The 26,628-nt window shown below is 43.1% G+C and overlaps 1 protein-coding gene across 1 annotated transcript; it reads left to right on the forward strand.

Moving 5' to 3' along the window:
• Nucleotides 1-305: 305 nt before the first annotated feature.
• Nucleotides 306-26,628, forward strand: LOC311138973 (RING1 and YY1-binding protein B-like). Its single transcript, XM_084173788.1, has 5 exons — nucleotides 306-427; nucleotides 1,071-1,196; nucleotides 21,920-22,765; nucleotides 22,881-22,976; nucleotides 23,294-26,628. Exons 1-5 carry the CDS (start codon nucleotides 402-404, stop codon nucleotides 23,541-23,543), a joined length of 1,344 nt encoding a protein of 447 aa, XP_084029914.1. The 5' UTR covers nucleotides 306-401; the 3' UTR covers nucleotides 23,544-26,628.

Below are 26,628 nucleotides of genomic sequence, written 5' to 3' on the forward strand. Positions count from 1 at the left end.
TACGAGTCCGCATAAAATACAATGACACACGACCCAGCTCATACTGTAGCACAGCAATGTATAACACTCATGAATCCTGCGAATGCACTGGGCTGGCACTATTCTACATTTCGACTATGTAAACCACATAATCTAATTGCAATATAGGATATTATGGGGATATTCTAGCAAACTACACACTTCTCTTATTTCCAACCAGACTTTTAAACCGAGGCATGCGGTGATTGGGCGTCTTGGAGTCACGCGGTGTTCAGTCGCTCTGCCCTACCTCGAGCAGTCGCTGAATGCGATCTTGTCTGCCAGCTTTAGCAGCGGTTCTATCTGGATCCTCCGCGCACAACCTACAACAATTACTGATAATTACTGAAGACCTTTTCTTCTTTTGGAAGACCGTTCTCACCATGGGCGACAAGAAGAGCCCTACCAGGTATTTAACCGTGTACCCCAGTCCGTTTTGTGTCGATTTAGACTTGTTTTGCGAGAATTCCGTGGCGTTTGGGGTTGATATTCGGATGCTTTCTCAAGGAGTGTTTCTCCCTTTTTCAGTTTGTATGCCAGAGCTAGAATAGTGCACAGGCACTATGGCGGCTTCTCGCTCCCTACTCTCTACCAGACACTCTCAGACAAAGGGAAAATTGATGTGGATACGCCTGGCATTCTAGGAAATGATATTCAGTGTCAACAGAACTTGTTCGAAGCTCAATGTCGAATGGACATGATTTGACATTCGTTTTGCTAGCTAACATGCTTAGCCCCGAGCTAAAAGATTTAGCTAGTCTGCTTGCTAGCCAGACTAGCCATACAACCGAATGTTGTAGCTAGCTAGCTAGCTAACCAAAATTATCTAGGTCGCTTGATTTTAGCCAGTGAGGGATTTAATCGAGAAACTCGCGCTGGTTAACTATTATTCGGAATTCGAATGGATTATCTGACAACTAACCAATGTTTTTATGTATTAGTTTAAGTTTGCTGATTTAATTGTGGGGGTACTGCATGTCATCACCACTAACAGTCATAACTAATCATATAAATTATATGTAATAAACTCACTTGACATGTCTCTTTCTAAGGCCGAAAAGACAAGCTAAACCAAGTGCTGACGACGGATATTGGGACTGTAGCGTCTGCACCTTCAAGAACAGTGCAGAGGCTTTTAAATGCAGCATCTGCGATGTGAGGAAGGGCACATCGACAAGGTATGTCTGAAATGGTATTTTGTTTACTCCTGCTGTAAAGCATCGTAATTTATTGAAATCTACTTTAACCGTCTACCAATTTTAGTATTAATGTTTGGACTTTTTGATTGATGTTGTTGTAGACGTTCCAGTGTGGCCGTGCATTTCATTATTGTATGGATACTAGTAAGTGAACGTAGACGGCTAGGTGTGCTGCCGGTTGCCTCGGTAGCAGAGAGGGGGTGGGGGGAAGATGAGGGACCTTACTTTATAATAGCTATAGAGCTGCTACAATAGAGCATCTCCCAAGTAAAGCTCTGAATTTGACATTAGGATCAACAGATTGAAACAAGAATCTTGCTGCTTGAAATATCTGTTACAATGTATCACCTACCAGAGCGATTAAACATCATGCCATAACTGTTATGTTGTTGGTACTCAATGATTGAGCTGCGAAATCAATGCATCTCTCTTGCCAACCAATTAGTGTTACTAACTCCTACATTGCCTACTTGAGACCTATCATAGATCTGCCACATCATTGCAGTAAATGTCTTGATTAGTATTTTGCTGGCTGGATATTGGTGTAATGTGTTATGAGTATACGATTGACAACATGTTAATTACTTATTTGAAATCCTCTCCTTTCCTTTGCTTTAGTTGTCATACTTCTGATCAGTCATACGCATAGCACAGCTGTACAAACCTCTGAAGGTTCCCCCCCATATGCAACTGTTTGTTTTGCCTTCTGATTGTTTACCTATGTCTGTTTGAGTAACAGGTCAAAAGAGCCCCTCCGAGGAGCCAAAGTTAGAAACCTATTTCATGGCTATCAGAAGTGCCTCTGTTATGGGAAACTGAGATGACATCATCAAGATATGCATTCAGAATTTTTGACATGATTCCCTTTCGATTTCGTGTTTACCACTCCCACCTGTGTTCTGGGGAATGATACTGCCGATAAGTTGTCTGTCAGAGTGTGAGTTCAGTCACTTCTAATCAGCTGCCTGATGAGATCTAGAGATGGATGAGTCATTTGTAAGCCTGCAGAAGAGTCCCTCTACCTTTCCAGCTGTGTTTTTAGAATTAGTGCTCTGCTGGCAGCTTAAGTCTGCCACTGGTAAAACAGTGACTGGTTTACGGCTAATCGAAAGTTGTGTGTACTGGATTACATTTTGTTTATGATTTGTATCTCCTTTCATTTTTATTGTTGTTGCCTGTAGCTGATACTGGTGGTATGTCAAAATGGGAGTTAGCATGCTTTGTGTTAATGGCAGGAAATGATGCGAAGCATGTCGAAACCCCTTACCGTAGAGCTTTTGGCAGCAGCCCAATTGCCTCTTATTTGGTAAATGGAATCGCATGACATCACTGAAGTGGTTTGTCACATCCCCATTTGATCTGAATTGTTCACCTTTGATGCAATTGTTTGCTATTTGTAAATCTGTCTCTTATTATAATGAGCACTAATTGGGCATCTTTTCTCTCAGTTTGATGTAATCCAGTGGAGCATGGGGAGAGCAGCATGCTCTCAGCCAAATGATCCACACTTTAGGAGTGGGTGTGGTGGTGGTTTGTCTTTACTCCTTTTATCTAGCTAGTTCTTCTGCCTGAAGGGGCCTTTGTGTGAAGATGATGTAATAATCTGCTCACTAATTACAGTATTTCTTTGCTGGTGTCGAGAGTTCAAAGAGAGCAGGCAGACTTATTTGCTTGGGTGCGCACACATTCAGATTGTAGTTATTTTGTGTTTGTTTTAAAGCTAGAGTCCTTTTAACTTATAAATAACCATTGATTCTTGAAGAATATAACTTATAAATGCCTTATGAGCATAGTTCAACTGTCGTATTCCATCAGAACCCAAAATACAGTGCCTTCAGAAAGTATTCATACCGCTAGACTTATTCCACATTTTGTTACAGCCTGAATTCAAAATGGATTTAAATGATTTTTTTTCTTCACCCATCTACACACAATACCCCATAATGACAAAGTGAAAACATGTTTTTAGAAATGTTTGTAAATGTATTGAAAATGAGATACATAAATATCTAATATAAGTATTCACACCCCCGAGTCAAGCATACCCATAACATTATGCAGCCACCACTATGCTTGAAAATATGGAGAGTGGTACATATGTTGTAATGTTTGGGGCAAATTCAAAACACTTTGTATTCAGGGCAAAAAGTGAATTGCTTTGCCACATTCTTTGCAGTATTACTTTAGTGCCTTGTTGCAAACAGGATACATCTTTTAGAATATTTGTATTCTTTACAGGCTTACTTCTTTTCACTCTGTCAATTAGGTTAGTATTGTGGAGTAACTACAATGTTGTTGATCCATCCTCAGTTTTCTCCTATCACAGCCATTCAACTCTGTAACTGTTTTAAAGTCACCATTGGCCTCATGGTGAAATCCCTGAGCGGTTTCCTTCCTCTCCGGCAACTGAGGTAGGAAGGACGCCTGTATCTTTGTAGTGACTGGGTGTATTGATACACCATCCAAAGTGTAATTAATAACTTTTTTTTTTTTATAGATATCTACCAATCGGTGCCCTTCTTTGCGATTTATTGGAAAACCTCCCTGGTCTTTGTGGTTGAAATTCATTGCTCGACAGAAGGACCTTACAGATAATTGTAAGTGTGGGGTACAGAGATGAGGTAGCCATTCAAAAATCATGATAAATACTATTATTGCACACAGTCAGTCCATGCAACTTATGTGACCTGTTAAGCAAATTTGTACTCCTGAACTTATTTAGGCTTGCCATAACAAAGGGGTCGAAAACGTATTGACTTAAGACATTTCAGCTTTTCATTTTTAATTGTTTTGTAAACATTTATAAAAACATATTTCCACTTTGACATTGATGGGGTATTGTGTCTAGGCCAGCGGAGGAAAAAAAAATCAATCTATTTTAAATTCATGCTGTAACACAACAAAATGTGGAAAAAGTCAAGGGGTGTGAATACTTTCTGAAAGCTTGTTTTACTCCAGTGTTGGTTAACAACACAAATGTAAACAAGCACTGTATGTATAGTCTCAAAACATGGTTAAAACTATACATTTGAAATCGTGGATGGTTGGTCTTTGAATCCATAGCTCTATGAATTTGAGTGGTTACATTTCTCCAGCCCCATCCCTTAGCCTTTTTATTGAAACGGGGGCGGGAGAACGCTTTGTTATAGTTTTAATTTAGGATTCTAGCTTTAAAGGTGTATTGATTTCTGCATCTTGTTATACAGACTTGGCACACTCAGCAGAGAGGTTGAAGTGAAGCTGCCTCTAGGTAGTTGAAGAGGCTCTAAAGGATATTCATGAATGCATTTTAATGGAGATGCAAATGTTTTTCAACCATCCATCTCTTACAGAGTCGGTTACTGGGAGTATAAGCAATCTTTTTCAGCCGCAATAAAAGATGGCTCAGTAAGGACACTTGAACGTCTAGACATGGAGTTTCTAATGAGAACTCCTCTGACTGACTGCATCCAGCCCGTTTACCTAATATATTCTCTCTTCATTGATTCATTAACAATTAGGACTGGGAATCGCCAGTGACCTCACGATACGATATTATCACGATACTTAGGTGCCGATACGTTATGTATTGTAATTCTCACAATTCTATATGTATTGCGACATTCCAAACAACTTGTCTCCCTATTTAATAAGATGGAGAACAAGCTATGAAGGAAAAATACTGGAGTTGGTGCAGGTACAGCCAACTAGCAAAAATAATATTGCGGTATTGTCAATGATACGATATATTGTGAAATAATATCTCGATGTAACTGTATAGATATAAAAAAAAAATCCCCATCACTATTAACAATAGGCCTTTATGAATCTGGTACCAGGTCGAATGAAAACTCATAGGCTGATAGCAGCTCCTTCTGCTAAAGCAGCATGTGGTTTAGATCTACATTGCCTACCAATGTAGTAGTACTCGAGACCACATATTGAGTGTCTCGGTGTCGGATACATTTGTACTTGTACTTGGTCTTGTCTAGGCCAGTGAGGTCTCGTAATTTCTTCTGGAGAGCAGCGCAGTAAAAAACTAAGAATTATCAGCTTCCATTCACTCAGCCCATAAAACTGCTTCGCCAGGCCAAATATATACACCACTTTCTTGAAACATTATCTTAACAGCTTTTCTATCTATTATAGACATGTTTGCGCAGTGGCCAACCTATAGGCCTTCAGTGTGTGACAAGTTCGTGATTCTGAAAGGACAACAAACGTAATACCAGCGCACTCGTGTAGGAGAGGGCACTTTTTGTAAAACACAAAGGGACAGTAGTGGAGGGTATACGCCGGTATAAGCCGTATACCCACTTTATTTTCCAGTGGGCATTGCGTATACGCATCAGCAGGGATTAAGGAGTATCTAAGTAGTGTAGTGGAGGTATATGACTTATCAATTATGTAGTACAATAGAAAAATCATGCACAAGGTAGCCTACACAAATGCAAAGCACGTGAAATGTATTCACATGCACGCAGCACACACAGCCTAGTTTCAGCGGAATATCATCTGCAAGCAGCAAGAGTTGCAGCTCTCAAATGGTGTTTGGCATGGAGCGGCTCACAGAAGAATGACATCGGTAGCCGGAAGGAGGGTAGGAAAGACATTTCATCTCATATCTACCAGTAAATGCTAACAAAGGCAACAATGGGTATGCAAACCAGGTATTGAAAAAATGTAGTCCGAAGTGTTGGTCAGTAAGCTATTTGTGATGCGCAATTGCATCATGCACTGTTTGCATCAGGGGCGTAGGCATGGATGGGGTGGACAGAGGCCCACCCACTGGGGAGCCAGGCCCTGACAGGCCCACCCAATCAGATTGATGTGGTTTAAGCATTGTTGTGGACTTACCATCAATTTGTATTTTTTCTATAAAAACAAGTGATATTTGAGAGTGAAAATCTATAGGAAAACTCATAAACCATAGGAAAATGATTTTTCACACAGGGTGCCTTTCCTTCACTGGGTGGGCCGTTTGGGAGCTTTTGGGCAAAATTAGAGTATACCGACTTCTTCAGGCACCACTACACCACTGCATAGGGCCAATGGAAAGACAACAGTCACATACAGCATGATGTTAAAGGATAAGCAGTCCATAAACTCTGACATAATAAGCCAGTAGGTCCCAATCATAAGAATATTAAAAAAAATCAATGCATTTTATTTATAAAGCCCTTTTTATATCAGCAGATGTCAGTGCTTATATAGAAACCCAGCCTAAAACCCCAAACAGCAAACAATGCAGAAGCACAACCATTAAGCATTTCCCAATCGAAATGTACAACTATTACTTCCCATTGCAAAAAGCATTTCATGTTTAGCACACAGTTACCTAAAGTTTAAAGTGGAACTGACAGCGTTTTAACTACTTTGCAGATATGAAACAGACAATCATATCAGTCAAAAATATATAATTCCCAGTTTATGCTACAAAACCAACTTTATAAGAGGTTTTAAAAATAGGTTCTATTTGACTCAACGTTCCACGGCCTACACCAAGCCATTGTTGTCAGAATAGATGGATGCAGTTCAATGCATGATTAATATAATTCACCAATACATTTCTTGTTAGTCCAAAAAAATATTGCTGTCAGATTGTAAATCACAGCTGCCCTGGTACATTGTTTGCTGCCTCTATTCGGGATGCATTGTTTCAATTACTCAATATTCTGGACAAAAACGGACAAATGTAACTAAGGCTGGGAATGTCAATACAATCAAACTAGCAAGGACAATGATCACAAGTCAGTAATAACGTGGCTAAATAGGCTAGCGTATCTATTTATGTAGCAAGCTAAAACCACAGAGCGTAATGTTAGATAGCTAGCTGCTAGGAGGATGTCATGCCATTGGAGAAGTGGGTGAGTGACTGACTTTTAACCATCATATCGTTTTTTTGGTTGCTATACACAGCTAGAGATGCAGGTGTGATTTGGTTAGCTAGCAAGAACTTGAACGACTGTTATCCAGTTAGCATATCTCTTGCGTTCGCAAATTCACTCTGGCTATCTACTCCGATTTCAGAGCACTCTCGTCTGAGTGTTCCAGAGCGCAGAACAACTGATGAATTTACGAACGCGCAACACCCGCTTAATATGACCGTGTCAGTAAACGTAGGCAAAAAAAGTAATAGTTAGTCAAGAATGCTCTAGATAACATGTACGCAGCCTAACCAGCTCTGCTACGGCGAGTAAAAGCGTCAGAGTGCAGTGTGTTCTCATTTGTTTCTTGAAGTAGCTAGCAAGCTAGCCAACTTTAGCCAGTTAGCTTGGGTGCTTGGTTGGGACAAGTATGCTTGGCAGGCAAGTTGCAGAAGGACGAGGAGGCTACAATTCCCCAACGTTTATCAGTGCAATTTTGACGGCCAACTAGCTGAAAAAGTGAGGTGGGTTTATCTAATGTTCCTTTGTTAGATTTTAGCTCATCTTGCTCTGGCTAGCATTAGTTGTTGATGTGCATAACTGAGGGATATACAGTCTACCTTTTTTTCATGGTTGTTTTACATTTGGGAACTTTACAGTCCTATTGATCAGAGGTATTTGCAGAAATCCATTCCGGTGTATTTTGTGGCTTTTGGCGATTGCGTTCTAATGATCTAAAGTTGCACTGTTGCAACTGCCTGTAAACACATAGTAAGGTTCAAAGTGAATGATGGTAGGCCCGTGTGGCAAATGGCTTGTTTGTATAAAGGCCTACTGTAGCTCTGATTGGCTATAGCGCACCGGTCTGTGTAGACTCCGGACTGGACAAGACAGATGTTTTTATTCCGTTTTATTTACTGCAGTGTTTATTAATTGTCCAAACGCACGTCCGCTTTCCCACTGTATATTGCTATAGAATATTCACAAATGCCTTAGTATACGTAATTCCCAAACATTCTAAGAATTTATGAAATTTTTTAAATGACCATATCTATGTGGTTGCTTGTCTGAATATATTCTTCCTGGGGGTGTATATGAACAGATTTTAATAAGATTTAATGTTGCTAAAATTCTGTCAGTTCCACTTTAAATACAACAATGTTTCACACACAAGTTATTTTCAAAGAGATGGCTAACAGCAAGGATGCTGCAATAAAAAAACAGTTCCACTCACCTGATGATGATGATCATTTGAAAATTATTCTTACTTTATTGTCCCCATGGGGACATTTTGTTTGTTGCAGTGTCATGTACACGTTTAAAAGTGGTGTTTTAAATACAGTAGAAAACAAATTGACAATACAAAATTCATAACAGTTACATACCAGTAAAAAGAGACTAGCCTGCTGGCCTTACTGGGTTGATAGCAATATTAGCCTGAGCTATTTATGAGGGATATTGTACCTGGCACAAATGATTGTCTAGTTCTGTTTGGCTCCAATTACCTTACTTACTGTGGTGATAATCCTTCTCAGCATATTTTTCTGGCTGACAGTGGCATTGCCAAACCAACAAACAATACAAAAGTTAAAATGCTCTCAATTAAAGATTTGTAAAACAGTCAGTATAGTACAGTCAACATATAAAAGATCCCAGCTTTTTGATAATGTACACTCCGCTGAATCTTTTTATAGATCAGGTCTGTACATTTACTCTACTGAAGCCTATTGTCCAAGAGGACACCCAGATATTTGTATTCCTCTGCAATCTTCTGACCTTTGATAGATGTTGCAGAGGTAGGGGTTGTTCGCTTCCTGAAGTCTATGCACATCTCTTTGGTTTTGTTGGTATTGAGGACCAAGTGTGATTCATCACACCACTCTACAAAGTCATTTAGGACCGGGCCATGGTGTTCGTTGTCATCGTGCAATTATTGAAAAGGGAGACACTAACAAATTAGCAATAACATCCTCCTTGATAACACCTGCTGCAGCCGCTGCAAACTAGCCGACAACAAAAGCTAGCTAGCTAAACCGTAGGAAAACTACTGCTCGCTATTGTGCAGTGACCTGTTGGCCTTCAAGAAGGCAGAAGTTTCCATACGCTTTTGTAAAAACGGTCTCACCCATTAAGTCAAAATGTGATTGGTTGATTCTACTGTCACTCCAAAATTGTGCCCTAATATAGTTGAATGGCAGATGCCTTTTATCTAGCTTCTGATGGCCTAGCCAATGGCTGTCTTGGCTAGCTAGATTTATCTCCCCAGAGAAGGCAAAAGAAAATCCTGATTGGATATTTTTTTCTCTTCAGTGTTAACACTTTCCTTTCCAACAAAAAGTGAAGAGATGAAATCAGAACATCTTTTGAAAATAATATTATTTCTGAAGGCATAGAAGGCCTATTGTTCTCCACTGTGTTTGGGTTAGTGTCAAGATAATTTCAATCTCTAATAGTTAAACTCAACTGTTACTCAAGCTTTGAATAATTCCCAGAGGTTGTAAGACTCTAGTTAATAATGAATTAAACAAACTCTCATTTCTGCAATGAATCAGTTTCTTTATTCATGAGAGCTCTCCAGCTAAAAACACATACAGCCTTTTTATATGCGTTCACACAAAGGAACTTGCTCCGCCCACCTTTAGGAGGCCTGTGACTTTCCACAGTATAGAATGTTTAACAGTTTCTAGGTCTCCTTTCCCATGGAATGTTTGTCTCCAGCAGTTTCTACCCCTCTTCTCTGTTAGTGGTTTATTGTCTTATAACTCTAACACAGTTTACACTGTTATACAGTATTGGGGTGGAATACTTTAGTCATTTACTTTAAACATAAATACTTCTATCAGTTAGTAATAATTTGTAGATTGGCTCTATTTTCCCTCAGCATGCATTTTATCACTATTCTGAATGTCTAAAGAATCCATATGTTTGAAATATGAACACAAAAGTACTGGACATTTTGAACTCTTATGGTGGTGATTTGACAAAATTACAATCATGGTCTTGAATTGGACTTGCATTTTTCTTGACTCTGTCTCAGACCCCTTGTCCCCCTTCTGGTCTTGACTCGGTCTTGGTCTTGACTCGGTCTTGCTTTAGGTGGTCTCGAACACAACACTATTGCCTACCTACTTGTCACTCTATTGACAGATCTTCATTCCATGTATCTGTATTTCAATGTACTCTATACTATTATGTAGGGTCAGTGAATTGATTTGATGGCAGCTGATAATGGGTTAAAGCCCAGTGAGACTTTGATCACGTCAGGAGTGATTGATAAGAGTTGCACTGCAGTGTGTGTGTGTGTGTGTGTGTGTGTGTGTGTGTGTGTGTGTGTGTGTGTGTGTGTATGTAGGCCATGTCACATTGCCCTACAGCAGCCTGTAGCCCGGACCCCTTTCAACTTTGGTTTGTCCAGACGCCAGGGAGGTAACCCTGGGTCATGTGGCTGTGTGTTCTAACAGAAACTAGTATGTGTGTTAACGAGCGCAGCAAAACGCGTGCACGGAGAGGCCCAACTCTCACTAGCCGAACAGCTGGAAGCAACCTATTGAACCTTTGGACCCAATCCCACATGGTAATGTAACATAATGCCCAAGTAGGCTAAATCTAGCTGTGCACTGCCACCATACTCACTTTGATTCTCCAACAAGAAGACACTCTGTGTTTGACCTGACCTCAGAGTTCTGCCTTTTAATAAAGATGGAATAAGTGTTTCAAGCATTCTTATACCAGAGGAGGTACATCTTGTGTAATTTGAGAAAGGTTTACGTTGGCGAACACTGCTGTGAGGTGTCAGGTAGCGTAGCTGTTAGAGCGTTGGGCCAGAAACCGAAATGTTGCTAGTTCGAATCCCCTAGCCGACAAGGTGAAAAATCTGTCGGTGCCCTTGAGCAAGGCACTTAACCCTAATTGCTCCAGGGTTGCTGTTGATAATGGCAGACCCTGGCCATGACCCCACTCTTCGAGGGTGTCTCAGGGGGAGTTGGGATATGCGACAATACACATTTCCAATTAACTTCTATATGTGTGAAATAGGAAAACATTAGTGTTGGCTACATTTGAATATGACTGCAGTATAATAATTTGGTGGTTGCTTATATTTTTCCTATTTCACACATATACAAGTGTGTATTAATACATGTGAAATAGGAAAAATATAAGCAAAGACTAAATAATGTATTATTATTCTGCTGCTGTCATATTCAAATGTAGCCAGCACCGCACCTGAAACCCATCACTCTGCTGCTAGAATGTGACACCTTGCTGCTGGATCAGTTTTCCTGATGACTGTGCTGTGTGTTGGTATACTGCAGATCGAGCTGCTCCAGGGAGAATCAATCAGGGCCTTTTTAATTTGATTAATTGTTGGTGTCAGGGGCCCGTGCTGTTTGGCTGTTGTGATCCCTCAGTCTGTGGTTTTGGGGATATGACGTTCCCTGTGGATTGTTGCTTGCCACTTTGTTCCAGACATGTTTAGGAGGAGGAATTTTGTCTCACTGCTGTGCATCAAGCTGGTGATTCTTGTATTGCAAACCAAATGATTGGTATTGTGTTAACTCGCCTGTTAGATATGTACAGAGTGCAATCTGTTGATGCGTCACTTTGACGTTGTGATGTTCATATGTTTACGTGAGTCTTTGGCAGTTTAGTGTGATGGTGTTAATGTGAGGTTTGCAGTAGCACTGAGACTGAACTTACACATTCACAAATGCGCTGCAAGATTAGGCTTCACCTAAGTGGAGGGAATGGGATGCATGTGTTACTCAATAGTGTAGCTGCACAATGGAGAGGGAATTGATGTTAATTTCAATACAGGACTGTTAGGCCTACTTCAATATTTATATCCTTTTCCTCTTTGACCATTTTGATAGGGTCACCCTGAAAGCAATAAACATTAAGAACACCTGCTCTTTCCATGACCGACTGACCAGGTGAATCCTATGATCCCTTATTGATGTTACCTGTTAAATCCACTTCAATCAGTGTCGATGAAGGGGAGGAGACCGGTTAAAGAAGGATTTTTAAGCCTTGAGACAATTGAGACATGGATTGTGTATGTGTGCCATTCAGAGGGTGAATGGGCAAGACAAAATATTTAAGTGCCTTTGAACAGGGTATGGTAGTAGGTGCCAGGCGCACAGGTTTGTGTCAAGAACTGCAAAGCTGCTGGGTTTTTCACGCTCAACAGTTGTGTGTATCAAGAATGGTCCACCACCCAAAGGACATCCAGCCAACTTGACACAACTGTGGGAAGCATTGGAGTCAACATGGGCCAGCATCCCTGTGGAACGCTTCCAACATTCCCTGACGAATTGAGGCTGTTCTAAGGGCGTAAGGGGTATGCAACTCAATATTAGGAAGGTGTTCTTCATGTTTTGTACACTCAGTGTAGATGTGTGTACATATGTGTCTGCCTGCCTGTATGTTAAAATGATGGGATAATGTCATAATCTCTGGACCACTGTCACATTAACACAAATTGTCAGGGATAATGGAATTACATGAGTGGGACATGCTGGCACTGACTCCATTTGTATCAGCAATCCCCCCTACACCACCAGCCCCACTCGCTCAGAGGAAATGCTTTTGCTTATCCAGCATTATCGGCAACTGCACTAAACCTTAAGAATGCGTGGGTAGGCCCTAGTCTTAATGTGTTAATTGGCAGATTTAGAAGTAATTAATTACTTCATGGGATTTGAGAGAATGTGAGTTAATAAATACAATGGCGCATTTGGCAATCAGAAAAATTGAGAAGCTTTGAGAGAAAGAGCTGTTGGAGAGAGACAAAGAAACAGTGAGGGAGAGCGATTTAAGATAATTAGATTTCTGGAGTGACTGAGAGGGAAGGCAAAGTATCAGGGAGAAGGACAGGGGAAATGGTACAGAGGGAGAAACAGAGAGCAGAGAGGGGATAAATCAACTTTAATTTGGAAGCAGCAGGTGTAGACTAACAGTGAAATGCTTACAGGCCCTTCTCAACAATGCAGAGAGAAAATAAAGAAATGAATAGAACAAAAAAGACATGACATAAAAGGAATAAATACACAATGAGTAATGATAACTTGGCTATATACATAAGAGAGTGAGTGTGTGTGTGTCCGGGCTGTGCTGTGAGGAGGGGGGGGGTGAGGCCTGCTGGGTGTGATGGACTGCGGCGGGGTGGGGAGATGTGTTCACTCAGCCAAGAGTCTCCTGGGGGATGACAGAATGGAGCACATTACCCGGGAAGGGAAGCAGTGGGCTGGCCCTCACACACACTTCTTGCCACCAGAACTTTCCCTCCTCTGGATCACAACTCTGTGCGTCAGTCACTTAACACGAGACAGGGAGAGGAACAGCTCAGGTGTAGTGTCATCTAGGAAATATATTGGATTGTGTTTATTCAGGTAAGATTGCTATTGAATATGTCACATGTCAGTCTGTGTAGAATAATTAGTCACTTGGAGACTAGAGCGGTGTTATTTCTATGAAAGCAAATTTGTGATGTCGCACAGCTATTGCAGTTCATCATGTTGTGTTTGACTAGCATAAAGCACTGTCAGGAGGTTTCTGTTATTGTATGCATTGTTTTTGTTTTGGTCCCGTTTAGTCTACGACATGAAACACTAGAAGATACAACATGCTTCCTGAGCAGTGTTCCTTGATAACTTGTTGAACTAATTTGAAACTGGGCAACCCAGGACAGCAGCAGCAGGGTTACTGGGTCCAGCAGAATCTGGCAGACAGAGACAAACACAGAGGAGAGATACTGCAGGGAGAGAGAGGAGCTTGAGGTGAGAGCAGCAGAAGGAGAAATAACAAGGGAGGGAAGAGTGAAACGCACTGAGTGACTGACAGCACAGAAAGGTATAGCAGGGAAGAAATGGATACATACGGAAAAAAAGGGATTGAAGAGAAAGTGGGTGATACAATAGAGGTAAAGAGAAGGAGAGTGAATGATACCACAGAGGGAGAGAGGGTGATTTGTAATTTATTTTGTACATAATGTTTCTGCCATCGTCTCTTATAACCAAAAAGAGCTTCTGGATATCAGGACAGCGATTACTCACCTCGTATTGGACGAAGATTTTTTTCGAAGGATATCCTACAGACACCCGACAAGGCCCAAATCCCCGTCATTCGCATGAGGAAGAGACGGAGATATCGTGGACGTAGGTCGGGGTGCCTTGTAAGGATCCAACGGCGAGCGAGTAAACTGCCACTCCCATCAATCCTATTAGCCAATCTTCAATCATTTGAGAATAAATTGGATGACCTAAGATTACGGTTATCCTACCAACCGGACATTAAAAACTGTATCTTATGTTTCACCGAGTGGCTGAACGACGACATGGACAACATACAGCTAGCGGGCTATACGCTACATCTGCAGGATAGAACGGCTGACTCCGGTAAGACAAGGGGTGGCGGTCTGTGTATATTTGTAAACAACAGCTGGTGCACAAAATCAAATACTAAGGAAGTCTCGAGGTTTTGCTCGCCTGAGGTAGAGTATCTTATGATAAGCTGTAGACCACACTATTTACCAAGAGAGTTTTCATCTATATTTTTCATAGCTGTCTATTTACCACCACAAACCAATGCTGGCATTAAGATTGCACTGAATGAGCTGTATAAGGCCATAAGTCAACAGGAAAACGCTCATCCAGAGGCAGCGCTCCTAGTGGCCGGGGACTTTAATGCAGGGAAACTTAAATCCGTTCGACCTAATTTCTACCAGCATGTTAAATGTGCAACCAGAGGAAAAAAAACTCTAGACCACCTTTACTCCACACACAGAGATGCATACAAAGCTCTCCCTCGCCCTCCATTTGGCAAATCTGACCATAACTCTATCCTCCTGATTCCTGCTTATAAGCAAAAACTAAAGCAGGAAGCACCAGTGACTTGGTTAAAAAAAAAGTGGTCAGATGACGCAGATGCTAAGCTACAGGACTGTTTTGCTAGCACAGACTGGAACATGTTCCGGGATTCTTCAGATAGCATTGAGGAGTACACCACATCAGTCACTGGCTTCATCAATAAGTGCATTGATGATGTCATCCCCACAGTCACCGTACGTACATACCCCAACCAGAAGCCATGGATTACAGGAAACATCCACACTGAGCTAAAGGGTAGAGCTGCTGCTTTCAAGGAGCGGGACTCTAACCCGGACGCTTATAAGAAATCACGCTATGCCCTCCGACGAACCATCAAACAGGCAAAGAGTCAATACAGGACTAAGATTGAATCGTACTACACCGGCTCTGACGCTCGTCGGATGTGGCAGGGCTTGAAAACTATTACAGACTACAAAGGGAAGCACAGCCGCGAGCAGCCCAGTGACACAAGACTTCCAGACAAGCTAAACCACCTCTATGCTCGCTTCGAGGCAAGCAACACTGAAGCATGCATGAGAGCACCAGCTGTTCCGGATGACTATGTGATCACGCTCTCCGTAGCCGATGTGAGTAAGACTTTTAAGCAGGTCAGCCGCAGGGCCAGACGGATTACCAGGACGTGTACTCCGAGCATGTGCTGACCAAGTGTCTTCACTGACATTTTCACCATGTCCCTGACTGAGTCTGTAATACCAACATGTTTCAAGCAGACCACCATAGTCCCCGTGCCCAAGGACTCTAAGATAACCTGCCTAAATGACTACCGACCCGTAGCACTGACGTCTGTAGCCATGAAGTGCTTTGAAAGGCTGGTCATGGCTCACATCAACACCATTATCCCAGAAACCCTAGACCCACTCCAATTTGCGTACCGCCCCAACAGATCCACAGATGATGCAATCTCTATTGCACTCCACACTGCCCTTTCCCACCTGGACAAGAGGAACACATTTACATTGACATTTTAGTCATTTAGCAGACGCTCTTATCCAGAGCGACTTACAGTTAGTGAATACATATTTTTTTATACTGGCCACCCGTGGGAATCAAACCCACAACCATGGCGTTGCAAACGCCATGCTCTATCAACTGAGCTACATCCCTGCCGGCCATTCCCTCCCCTACCCTGGACGACGCTGGGCCAATTGTGCGCCGCCCATGAGTCTCCCGGTCGCGGTCTACGTGAGAATGCTATTCATTGACTACAGCTCAGCATTCAACACCATTGTGCCCTCAAAGCTCATCACTAAGCTAAGGATCCTGGGACTAAACACCTCCCTCTGCAACTGGATCCTGGACTTCCTGACGGGCCGCCCCCAGGTGGTAAGGGTAGGTAACAACACATCTGCCACACTGATCCTCAACACGGGGGCCCCTCAGGGGTGCGTGCTCAGTTCCCTCCTGTACTCCCTGTTCACCCATGACTGAATGGCCAGGCATGACTCCAACACCATCATTTAGTTTGCCGACGACACAACATTGGTAGTACGCCTGATCACCGACAACGATGAGACAGCCTATAGGGAGGAGGTCAGAGACCTGGCCGTGTGGTGCCAGGATAACAACCTCTCCCTCAACATGACCAAGACAAAGGAGATGATTGTGGACTACAGGGAAAAAAAAGAGGACTGAGCACGCCCCCATTCTCATCGACTGGGCTGTAGTGGAACAGGTTGTGAGCTTCAAGTTCCTTGGTGTCCACATCACCAACAAACTATCATGGTCCAAACACACCAAGACAGTCGTGAAGAGGGCACGACAAGCCTATTCCCCTTCAGGAGACTGAAAAGATTAGGCATGGGTCCTCAGATCCTCGAAAAATTCTACAGCTGCACCATCGAGCGCATCCTGACTGGTTGCATCACCGCCTGGTATGGCAACTGCTTGGCCTCCGACCGCAAGGCACTACAGAGGGTAGTGCGTACGGCCCAGTACATCACTGGGGCCAAGCGTCCTGCCATCCAGGACCTCTATACCAGGCGGTGTCAGAGAAAGGCCCTCAAAATTGTCAAAAGACTCCAGCCACCCTAGTCATAGACTGTTCTCTCTGCTACCGCACGGCAATCGGTACCGGAGTGCCAAGTCTAGGTAAAAAATACTTCTCAACAGCTTCTACCCCCAAGCCATAAGACTCCTGAACAGCTAATCATGGCTACCCGGACTATTTGCACTGCCCCCCCACCCCATCTTTTTACGCTGCTGCTACTCTGTTAATTATTTATGCATAGTCACTATAACTCTACCCACATGTACATATTACTTCAACTACCTCAACTAGCCGGTGCCCCCGCACATTGACTCTGCACCGGTATCCCCCTGTATATATAGCCTCCCTACTGTTATTTTATTTAACTTCTGCTCTTTTTTTCTCAACACTTTTTTGTTGTTTTATTCTACTTTTTTATTAAAAATAAATGCACTGTTGGTTAAGGGCTGTAAGTAAGCATTTCACTGTAATGTCTGCACCTGTTGTATTCGGCGCATGTGGCCAATAAAATTTAGATTTGATTTGATAAACAGGAATGCGTCATGGAGCCTCTGATGGGAGCTCATACATGCTTAGTGCTTTCAAAACAACTGGCTGTCAATCACCCTGATTGTAGTGTGGGAGGTTAGGCACGCGTTCTTCATCGAAAAATGGCAGATTATTTTTTTCTTCTTAAAAATTAATAAATAATGATTTTCATGGATTTTTTTTCCTCTTATCAACTGTCCCGAATAGTGTTGTCTTCCCACATCACCGTGGGAACTAAAATGTCACGCTCAGCTGCCTTGTGTTGTTGTACTCTTCTCTGTGAGGGAACATGACTGAGGGCTGTGGTGGAGGAGGAGGGGGGGGGGTCTTCTGTGGCCCACTTTGTTCACTGAGTACCTGGGGGACACGCAGAGGCATCCCCCTTGGGGGGAGCAGGGTCCTGTGTCTGGAGGGGATGGATAAATGTTTAATAATGCCCTTGGCTCTAGCCAGCAGTGAGGCAGGCAGTGTTGCAGTCGGGAGCTTCTCTCCACTCCAGGTGCTCTCTGCAGGCTCGTACACGGTATAGTACTGTACCAATAGGCTCCACCCCACTAAGCAGTTAGCAGACTGGCTTATGGGAGCTGGGTCCCTCAGCTTGTTTAACATATTACAGAACAGCCAGCTTTGCCTCTCCGCTCCACTCCACTGTTCCCTCTCTGTGCTGAGGGGTTTGTTTATTCATAGTGATCAAGGCATGCTACACATTTTTGACACCGATGACTGCAGCAGCTTGTAAACATTGGTGCGGAACAAGATGTTGATGCTCTGTTACCATGGCGTAGGGAAGTGTTCTGATCAAACAGAAGCCCAATGGATCACACCATGTTGAATCTGAAGTCCGCACACACTGTATGGCTGTGACAGTAGAAAATCCAGTCATGATTAGACCTACACGAGGAAGGAAATGCGACTTTTTATACAAAGAGAATTCACCTCACAGATGGAGCACTCTTGACTAAGAAAAAGGCTATTACACAGCCTGACTTAAAAAAGAAAAAAAGAAAACAAGTCGTTTTCGATGCTGATGTCTTACTGCAGTTGGCTGTCCTTGGTAGAGGAAACCTTTTTGTGTGTCTCCTCCCTCTTTGAGCTGCCACTGCTGCATGCTCCGGGTCTGTGCCTGGCTGATAGTTATTGCCTGTCCTCCACACAGCACTCGAAATAAAGAGCTGCGTTAATGAGGGCTTTCCTGTGATCGTCTGTGTTTCTGTCAATCTGTCACAAACTGTTCAACCATGTATTATTTGTATCTCTCTGTCTCCACTCTCTCCATGCTCTTTAGGCAGGAGGCTAATATTGACATGCAGGACTAGTTCCTGGGAAGTCCAGAACTCTTATGATTGGGACAATATAGTGGGTGTGGCTGGCTGGATTTAGAGTGTTTGGTGCTGATGACAGTCATTTCATAGGCTCTTGCTGAGTTAGACTACCCCAGAATCCACACCCCTGTATCAAGAAGAATTTAAGTGGCGGTCAGAGAGGAGACTATGTCAATCATTATATATGGAGGTGTGAAAAGGAGGAAGGTTTTCAACCTAGGCTTATCTGGTGTTTCTCAGTGAGAAGTGGCTTGGTATAGACGCCTTGGCTATGATGTCCTGCATATTTACATGTATTATTCACACTCCAGTCTCCTTTTCACCTCATGTATCACCTGTTTTACTTAACATAGGCACATCTTAATAGGTGGTCAAGGTATCCTCTTTTGTGCTCTATTGCTCCTCTATTGTTCCCGCATGCAAGGGGGGATGCCGATGACATCAGAGTGCAACATCAGACCAAATCCTTGAATGGCCTACTCCATGAAGTTTCAACTTGTTTAAAAAACACTATTTTGCGCATGCATATTTTTTTTACCCTTAAGTGTGTGTACATTTATTTATACGTTGTATATTGTTTTTCAACAGGAATATTTCAAAAATAGCTGAAGTGCGTATTTAAATCTGTTGGCAAGGTGAGTGTGGCTGGTCCATGGTCTGGAGCCAGCAAGCCGTGTTAATGGGTCACAGAGTGGTGGTGTTCAGAGCAGCGGTGACGTAGCTGGTAAATAAATAATATACTGTACAGTAGCAGCAGGGGGGCAGGCCAACCGAGAGCAACGCTCCTATCATGCCAGCAACAACTCCATGGCTGAGTTACAGTTGGTACTCAATCATAGCTTAACTATTGGGGCTGTTGCTACTGCCTCGCTCTCTCTCTCTATGGGCTGAGCTCTGCTGCTGCTGCCTCTGACACAAATCTCTGGGTCTGGGACTGGGGTGACGGGCCGAGGAGGCGTGAACTTATCAATCACACTCACTTTCTAACTCCAGCTCTCTGCTAACAGCTTAGCCTGCCACAGGAATGATTTCTGAGCCCGTCTGACTTGGGAACCTGAGAACCTGTTTACAAGTGTTTGGGCTGCGTGCAACCTGCCAAATCCTGTGATGGATCAGTGACACTTCATGGGGTTAGAACTGCAGTTAGAGAGACATTGTTTTGTGTGTTTGGGTTGCAAAGTGCATGTTGCAAAGTGACCTGTGCTAGTCTGACAGTACAAGCGAGGCTCCTCGGAAGGATTGAGAATTTAAATTGATATGAAGTTGCTCTAACCTTATCAAGTCACTAGGTTGCTTTGAGTGTCTCATCATCCAGATGCTGCTGAACGTGAGCATGTGGATCCCGCTCCTCTTCTCTGGAGTGTGACATGCATAGATTCTGCAGGGGGAGTGAGTAGGCTAGCAGCATGTTGTAGTTCCAGAGCCATTGCAGCTGTGGTGGGTGGAGCCACTGGGCCCTGCTCAACAGCATTCATAGCCGTCTGCATGTTGATTGGAGCGTGTTGCGAGCGCTACGACATGACGCCATAAGCGATTTGATTGCCTTTTTATCGGCTGGTCCCCCCTGAGGGATAGAGGGTGGATTCTCTTTCTGCTGCAGAACGGGGATAGAGAAAGGGAGACAGTTGGTGGGGATATGACGGGAGCACAGGGAATTAGAGGTGGAGAGAGAGGTGAGTGAGATGATATCTGGGATGTGCGGGCTCTCTGTCTGAGGTAAACCACTCCAGCAGCCTTGTAAAAACCACTCTCCTCTCCACAGACAGACCTCTTCAGCCATGCATCATTACCAATGTAATTAGACAGAAAATTAAAATGAACCATATCTCAAACATGAGGGCCATGTTGTCTAAAATATGTCTTGGGCAGCGCCAGCTGTAACATCCCCACTCAGTTATCAAGTTTCTGCTCATGTTCTGACCCACTTAAAGATAAGACTCACTGAGAGAGATCCTCAGTCAGTACCGCATCTGTATTGCAGTCAACAGGTAGGCTACATTTTCTATGAGCCAGACAGAGCTTGTTTATCAGTTCAGTCTGAGGCTTAGAGAGGAGCATCAGAAATGATGGAAGTCCCCATCTGCCCTCAGACCTGCAGAGAGTTCCTTTAATCATGACACTCTGAACAGCTAGACAATAAAGAGGACCTCCTGCCAATGCACTAGATGAGATGGGGAGGCAATGCCATCTTTGCCATGGGTGGATTGTGCCTGCTGAAGTGCCACCCGAGTAGCTGGCAAACCATGCACCATTCTGGGTTGTGTGTGTGTACGTGTCGTTTACTCTGGTATTTGTCACTGAGCTGTGATTCACTGGCCTGGCGAGAGCCAGGTCTTTGCTGAGCCTGTGTCTGTCACTCTCTGGTCTTCTGTCTCTGCCCCCTGAGACCCTGCTCTGATTTTAAGTAGGGACTTAAAATATGCTGTCCTTACAGTTGACTCAAGTGTTTTAGGAGAATACATTGTTTTTCATGAAACACCCATTGTAACCTCTCAGGTGGAAGAGTGATGAGCTCCCACTGAGCCTTTCATCCTAGAGCTTTGTATTCATCCACAGAGACACTAATTTGTCTCCTTCTCTGATTTACGACGCATTTGCCTGCTGAATGTGAATGGTTGGGCTCAAAGAGAATAGGCTAGGTGTGTGTGTGAGAGAGCGAGACCACAGAGAGCAACAGTGATTTCATTCTGCTTGCTCTGGTGGGCTAGCCAGCTTGTGAGTGAGCGGCTGCACGTCCCTGTGGATCTCAGTCTCTGACAAATGGGGCCAACGCTGCAGTAATCAGATTAGAGGACGTAAATGACGGGCTGCAAATGTCCCACCTTGTGATCCTCCACATTCATTTTATTACTGCACTGAGCTAATGAGATTACACTTCAAACAGACCAGCCGACCAAGAGCTGTCATTTACACCCAGCCAGCCGTGTGTGTACATTAACCCTTTCACTCCACAGAAGCACCGTGGCTCAATCCAGCCAACTGCTTATAAGATGATGCAGAGAGTGTGTGTGTTGCTATGTGGTCAGTCAGGGGCTGTTCATGGTCATCATGTCAGCCCTGGCCCTGAGTGAGCTATGCCAAGCCTAGAGACGCTGCTGCCTGCTAATCCCTGTTTGTTCCCTGGCCTCTACAGGAAACCCAGGATCAACTCCCAGCTGGTGGCCCAGCAGGTGGCTCAGCAGTACGCCACGCCTCCCCCACCCAAGAAGGAGAGGAAGGAGAGGCCTGAGAGGGAGCACGACACAGACGGGGAGCTGGTGGATGGGGAGGGGGAGCACCATGAGGGAGAGCGTCCGGAGAGAGTGAGGCCAGAAGAAGACGAAGGAGAACCTCCCCTGGATAAGAGCGGGAAGGAGACACTGGACAATGACAAAGCAGAGAAGAAGGAGAAAGAGGAGAAGAATGAGAAGGAAAAAGAGGAGGAGGAGGAAGAGAGCAGCCCAACCAGGCCCATCACCAAGAATCTCAGCCTCAAGGAGAGCAGCCCAACCAGGCCCATCACCAAGAATCTCAGCCTCAAGGAGATCAGCCCAACCAGGCCCATCACCAAGGATCTCAGCCTCAAGGAGGTCAGCCCAACCAGGCCCATCACCAAGAATCTCAGCCTCAAGGAGATCAGCCCAACCAGGCCCATCACCAAGAATCTCAGCCTCAAGGAGATCAGCCCAACCAGGCCCATCACCAAGAATCTCAGCCTCAAGGAGATCAGCCCAACCAGGCCCGTCACCAAGAAACCCAGCCTCAAGGAGATCAGCCCAACCAGGCCCGTCATCAAGAAACACAGCCTCAAAGAGACCAGCCTAGCCAGGCCCATCACCAAGAAACCCAGCCTAAAAGAGATCAGCCTAGCCAGGCCCATCACCAAGAAACCCAGCCTAAAAGAGATCAGCCTAGCCAGGCCCATCACCAAGAAACCCAGCCTAAAAGAGATCAGCCTAGCCAGGCCCATCACCAAGAAACCAAGCATCAAAAAGATCAGGTCAGTGTGTTTTTAAAGAAATAACATGTCTGTACAGAGTCAGTGTTTGCTTAAGCATCTTCTCTCTCCAGACATGGTCTTTACTAATATAACTCCTCTGTGTTTGCCTGTGCAGACCCAAGACAGACATTCACCAGAGTCCACCTAGTGATAAACACAGCATACAATCTGGGAAGTCTACAACCAAGACCAACAACTCTCACATCTCCAGGTGGGCCATTCTTCTCTCTACTACTAGTACTGACAGTATCTTGCAGATGGACGTTGTGAAAACCTGTCATGGCATTTCAAACTCGAACACGGTATTCTTAAAGGCCAATTCTGTGGGAAAAATCAAGTGATTCATAAATGATATTTTTATGTTCTACACCTACTCTCACTTTCTCCCTCTGACTTGTGGTTGATATTGTGTATACATTATCAGTTGGGTCTAATCACCCACACTGTGCTGGCCACCTCTGGGGTTGTATCTTAGTAAGGCAGTTTTATCAATGTAATCCTAACCCTGTGTTTCCCCCTGCTGACCAGGCCCAAACTGAAGAACATTGACCGGAGCACTGCCCAGCAGCTAGCCATAACGGTGGGGAACGTGACGGTCATCATAACGGACTTTAAGGAGAAGACCCGCTCCTCCTCCACATCCTCGTCCACCGTGACGTCCAGCGCAGGCTCTGAGCAGCAGCATCAGAGCTCCGGCTCCGAGAGCATGGACAAGAGCTCAACTCGCACCTCCACCCCCAAAGGAGAGCTCTCTGTGGGGCACGACGAGTCCTTCTGAGCCCTCCAGTCCAGGTGCTCTGCGAGGACTCTGTGGATGGGATCCCTTAGGGGGAGATATTTCACCTTCCTACTGCTGCCCCGCCCCCTGCATCCACCTCCATTCCATCACCATCCCTGGATGCTGAGAGAGCTATCTGATTGGAGCAGTCTGATTGGAGCCGCCCCGGTGTGCGCCTGATGGTTCATGTCTAATCATGGGCACACGTTGTGCATGGCCCGTGCGGGGGAGAGGGGCTGACAGGAATAATGTATTGTTTTATATTTGTATGTGGACGTGCGGCTGATTCAACAACATTTTGGTTTTGTATAAAGAAATTATCTGCACAATAACCTCCACCATTTTAACAACTCTGAAATATTATTACCCTTATTTATTACTTGTTGCACCTGTATACTTTTAGACTTATTTTGTTGAGGCTTTGCTTTGTAGTTCTACCTATCGCTCCCTTTGACACTAGTTTTGATGGTTGTACTGATAGGATAGGACAAGGCTTGAGACACCCACACAATGGTGCTAGATAGAGACACACTGTGAAACAATTTCCAACGTGGGACTGTCGTTCACACAATACAACAAAGTGCAAATAACCCAGAAATTCTCTCGCTCTTTTTCTCTCGTCCTCTCTCTCTTTCTCACACTCTCACTCTCCTACAGTGAGAGTGTGGACCTCTGTGTGGTTTGGACCTCCGTGTAGGCTGGTCTTTCAGGTTGATATGTAGAGGTCAATGTGGAGCATAAAAAGGTCACCTGCTTGGTTTGATTTCAAGGTCCTACAATGTCAACTCAACACACACCCAAACCTTTGCTTCTAGCTTTCTTTGTCTATGATTTAGTCTGATATAGAATTTATCTTATACAGTCAGTGTCTCCTGTCCTTAACTGTATAGTGTAGGCTATTGTGAAAAACACTAAAGTTGTTGATGTTTTTTGCATTCCGTCGCTTCAATATTGGTTAGCCAGTTGAGGGATGGAGTGGTACCCTCCGCTTCGAGACAGGTTTATTTCTGTAATGACTGAAGGAAAGGTAAAGTTCAGATCCACCTGTTAAGACCAGAGTTTGAACTGTAATATAGTGATTCCCTATACTGTTTATAATATCCAACTGATGCTAAGGGACTTCAGGTTCTAAAAGTTCCTAGCTAATGTTTTTTTCCTACTAATCTTCTTTTCGAATGCTGTTTACAAAGTTGTAATTTTCCGGTTAATTTAGTGCAAATGCCTGGACAGATTGAGAATTGATTTGAGTGACTTATCAGAATAAGATATATTTAAGACTCCAATATGTAGGCTAATTGAAGGCAGAAACATTGCAAGTAGATGATATAATAGAATATTATTGCATTTTGTTTTGCATTTTCAAACCAGTTAAAGCTTACCTAAATAACCAATTAAATGGTTCTAATTCTCATTCTCCTTAGACAAATATAGACAAACATAATTTCCTCTTAACTGTATTAAATTGTATAAAGAATAAATGTGTATATGATATCTTAGTTTTATTTATTGAAGGACCAAAGGAATTTCATAATGACATGATACATAGACAAATGAATAACAATTTGAGATGCAATTATAAAATGTGTGAAATGAAATACATTTTAAATAAAGACTAATATAATCAATTTTAATGGTGTAGTTCTTTTTCACTTTATTAATAACTCGCCTTTTTACATAAATCAGCAGAACAAACATTTTCTGAGCTATATTGGACACGTAAACATTTTCAATCAGAAGTGTCTACTTGGAGAACACAAGCCAGTCGCTCCGCTCAGTGAACACTAGACTAGAGGCAATGAGAACCAGTCAATAAGCAGTGAGCTGTATTGAACTCTGCAGTCTTTCCAGAAGCTCTGTGATCTGAGCCTCTGCTCCGCTCCACTGTCCTCAGTATAGTATCTGCCCCTGCAGAGAACCAGTTGGCCTGAGCAGGCCAGTTTAATCTCTCCCTACAGACCTCTAAAGCAGGTTGGGCATGCCCTTCTAATTTACTATGACCATGAATCTACAGGGCAGGTGTTGTAGTGAAGGCTTTACTGTCTATTTTCAGTTGTAGAGACTATAATCATATGTGTGTCGTGTGAATAAGCAATGTTTGTTGTCCAATAAGCATATGTTGTAACTTCTGCTGACTCCTCCATGAGTTTCGTTTTGCTGTTCAGCCATATGATTATGATATGTAATAATATTTAAACTACATTTTGTGCAACGATATGGAGTCTCTAGAGGAGTACATTGAATGAGGGATATGCAAAATGCAATGTGAACAGAATTAATGATGAGTTGCTGAGATATAAAGAAAAGTATGTTATCAATCATTTTTACTGAGAATATTAACTCTTTGCTTTGTAATGCAATCTAGAAGAAATTGGCCTAAAAAGCTATCTTTTCACATGCTTTACCCGCAACCATATTCACTTGACTGACTTCTATGACATTATATAATTGATTAATTGTATGTTAAATTATTGAAAAATTGGCATTTGCAAACTTTGCTTGTATGTATAATTTAAAATTGTGCAAGAGCCAACATTATGAGAATAATGTCCTTGGAGCTGAACAGTTTTTTTTTCTTCTTTGTTTCTTTACGCGCAAGCAGTTATGTTCTTGTGTGCGACCAGTAACCTTAATTTACTGTGTAAAGATGGTTACATTTTTTAGCTTTGTTTGTCAGAGACCCAAATATAGAATGCTTGTTTACTGACCATATAACATGAATCTTGTGATTTTCCAATTTAAATGTATTATACAAGCTCTTTTAATTTCCCTCTATTACAATGTATGTACAATGATTTTGAAGTTAATGCTCAGTAAAGGTATGTAGGGTCAGTATATTAATCCATTTATTTCCTTTCTGTTTCCTTTCTTACTACTAGCTGATGTGTCATTGGTCACCCTGTGAGATGGTGCCATTACTTCCCTAGTGTGGAAATGTATGGAGCGTATTTCAAAGGATCACCGCTTCTTGTCTACTAGCTTATAAAATGTTGAATAATACATGTTTCCTGGCATGTGCACGACTTTACGCTTATAGGCTACCTTATAATTTCCTCTGCTTCAAATAGAAATGTCTATTTATGCATTT

The sequence above is a fragment of the Coregonus lavaretus genome (genome assembly GCF_964263955.1).
Source record: "Coregonus lavaretus genome assembly, chromosome: 12".
NCBI classification, from domain to species: domain Eukaryota; kingdom Metazoa; phylum Chordata; class Actinopteri; order Salmoniformes; family Salmonidae; genus Coregonus; species Coregonus lavaretus.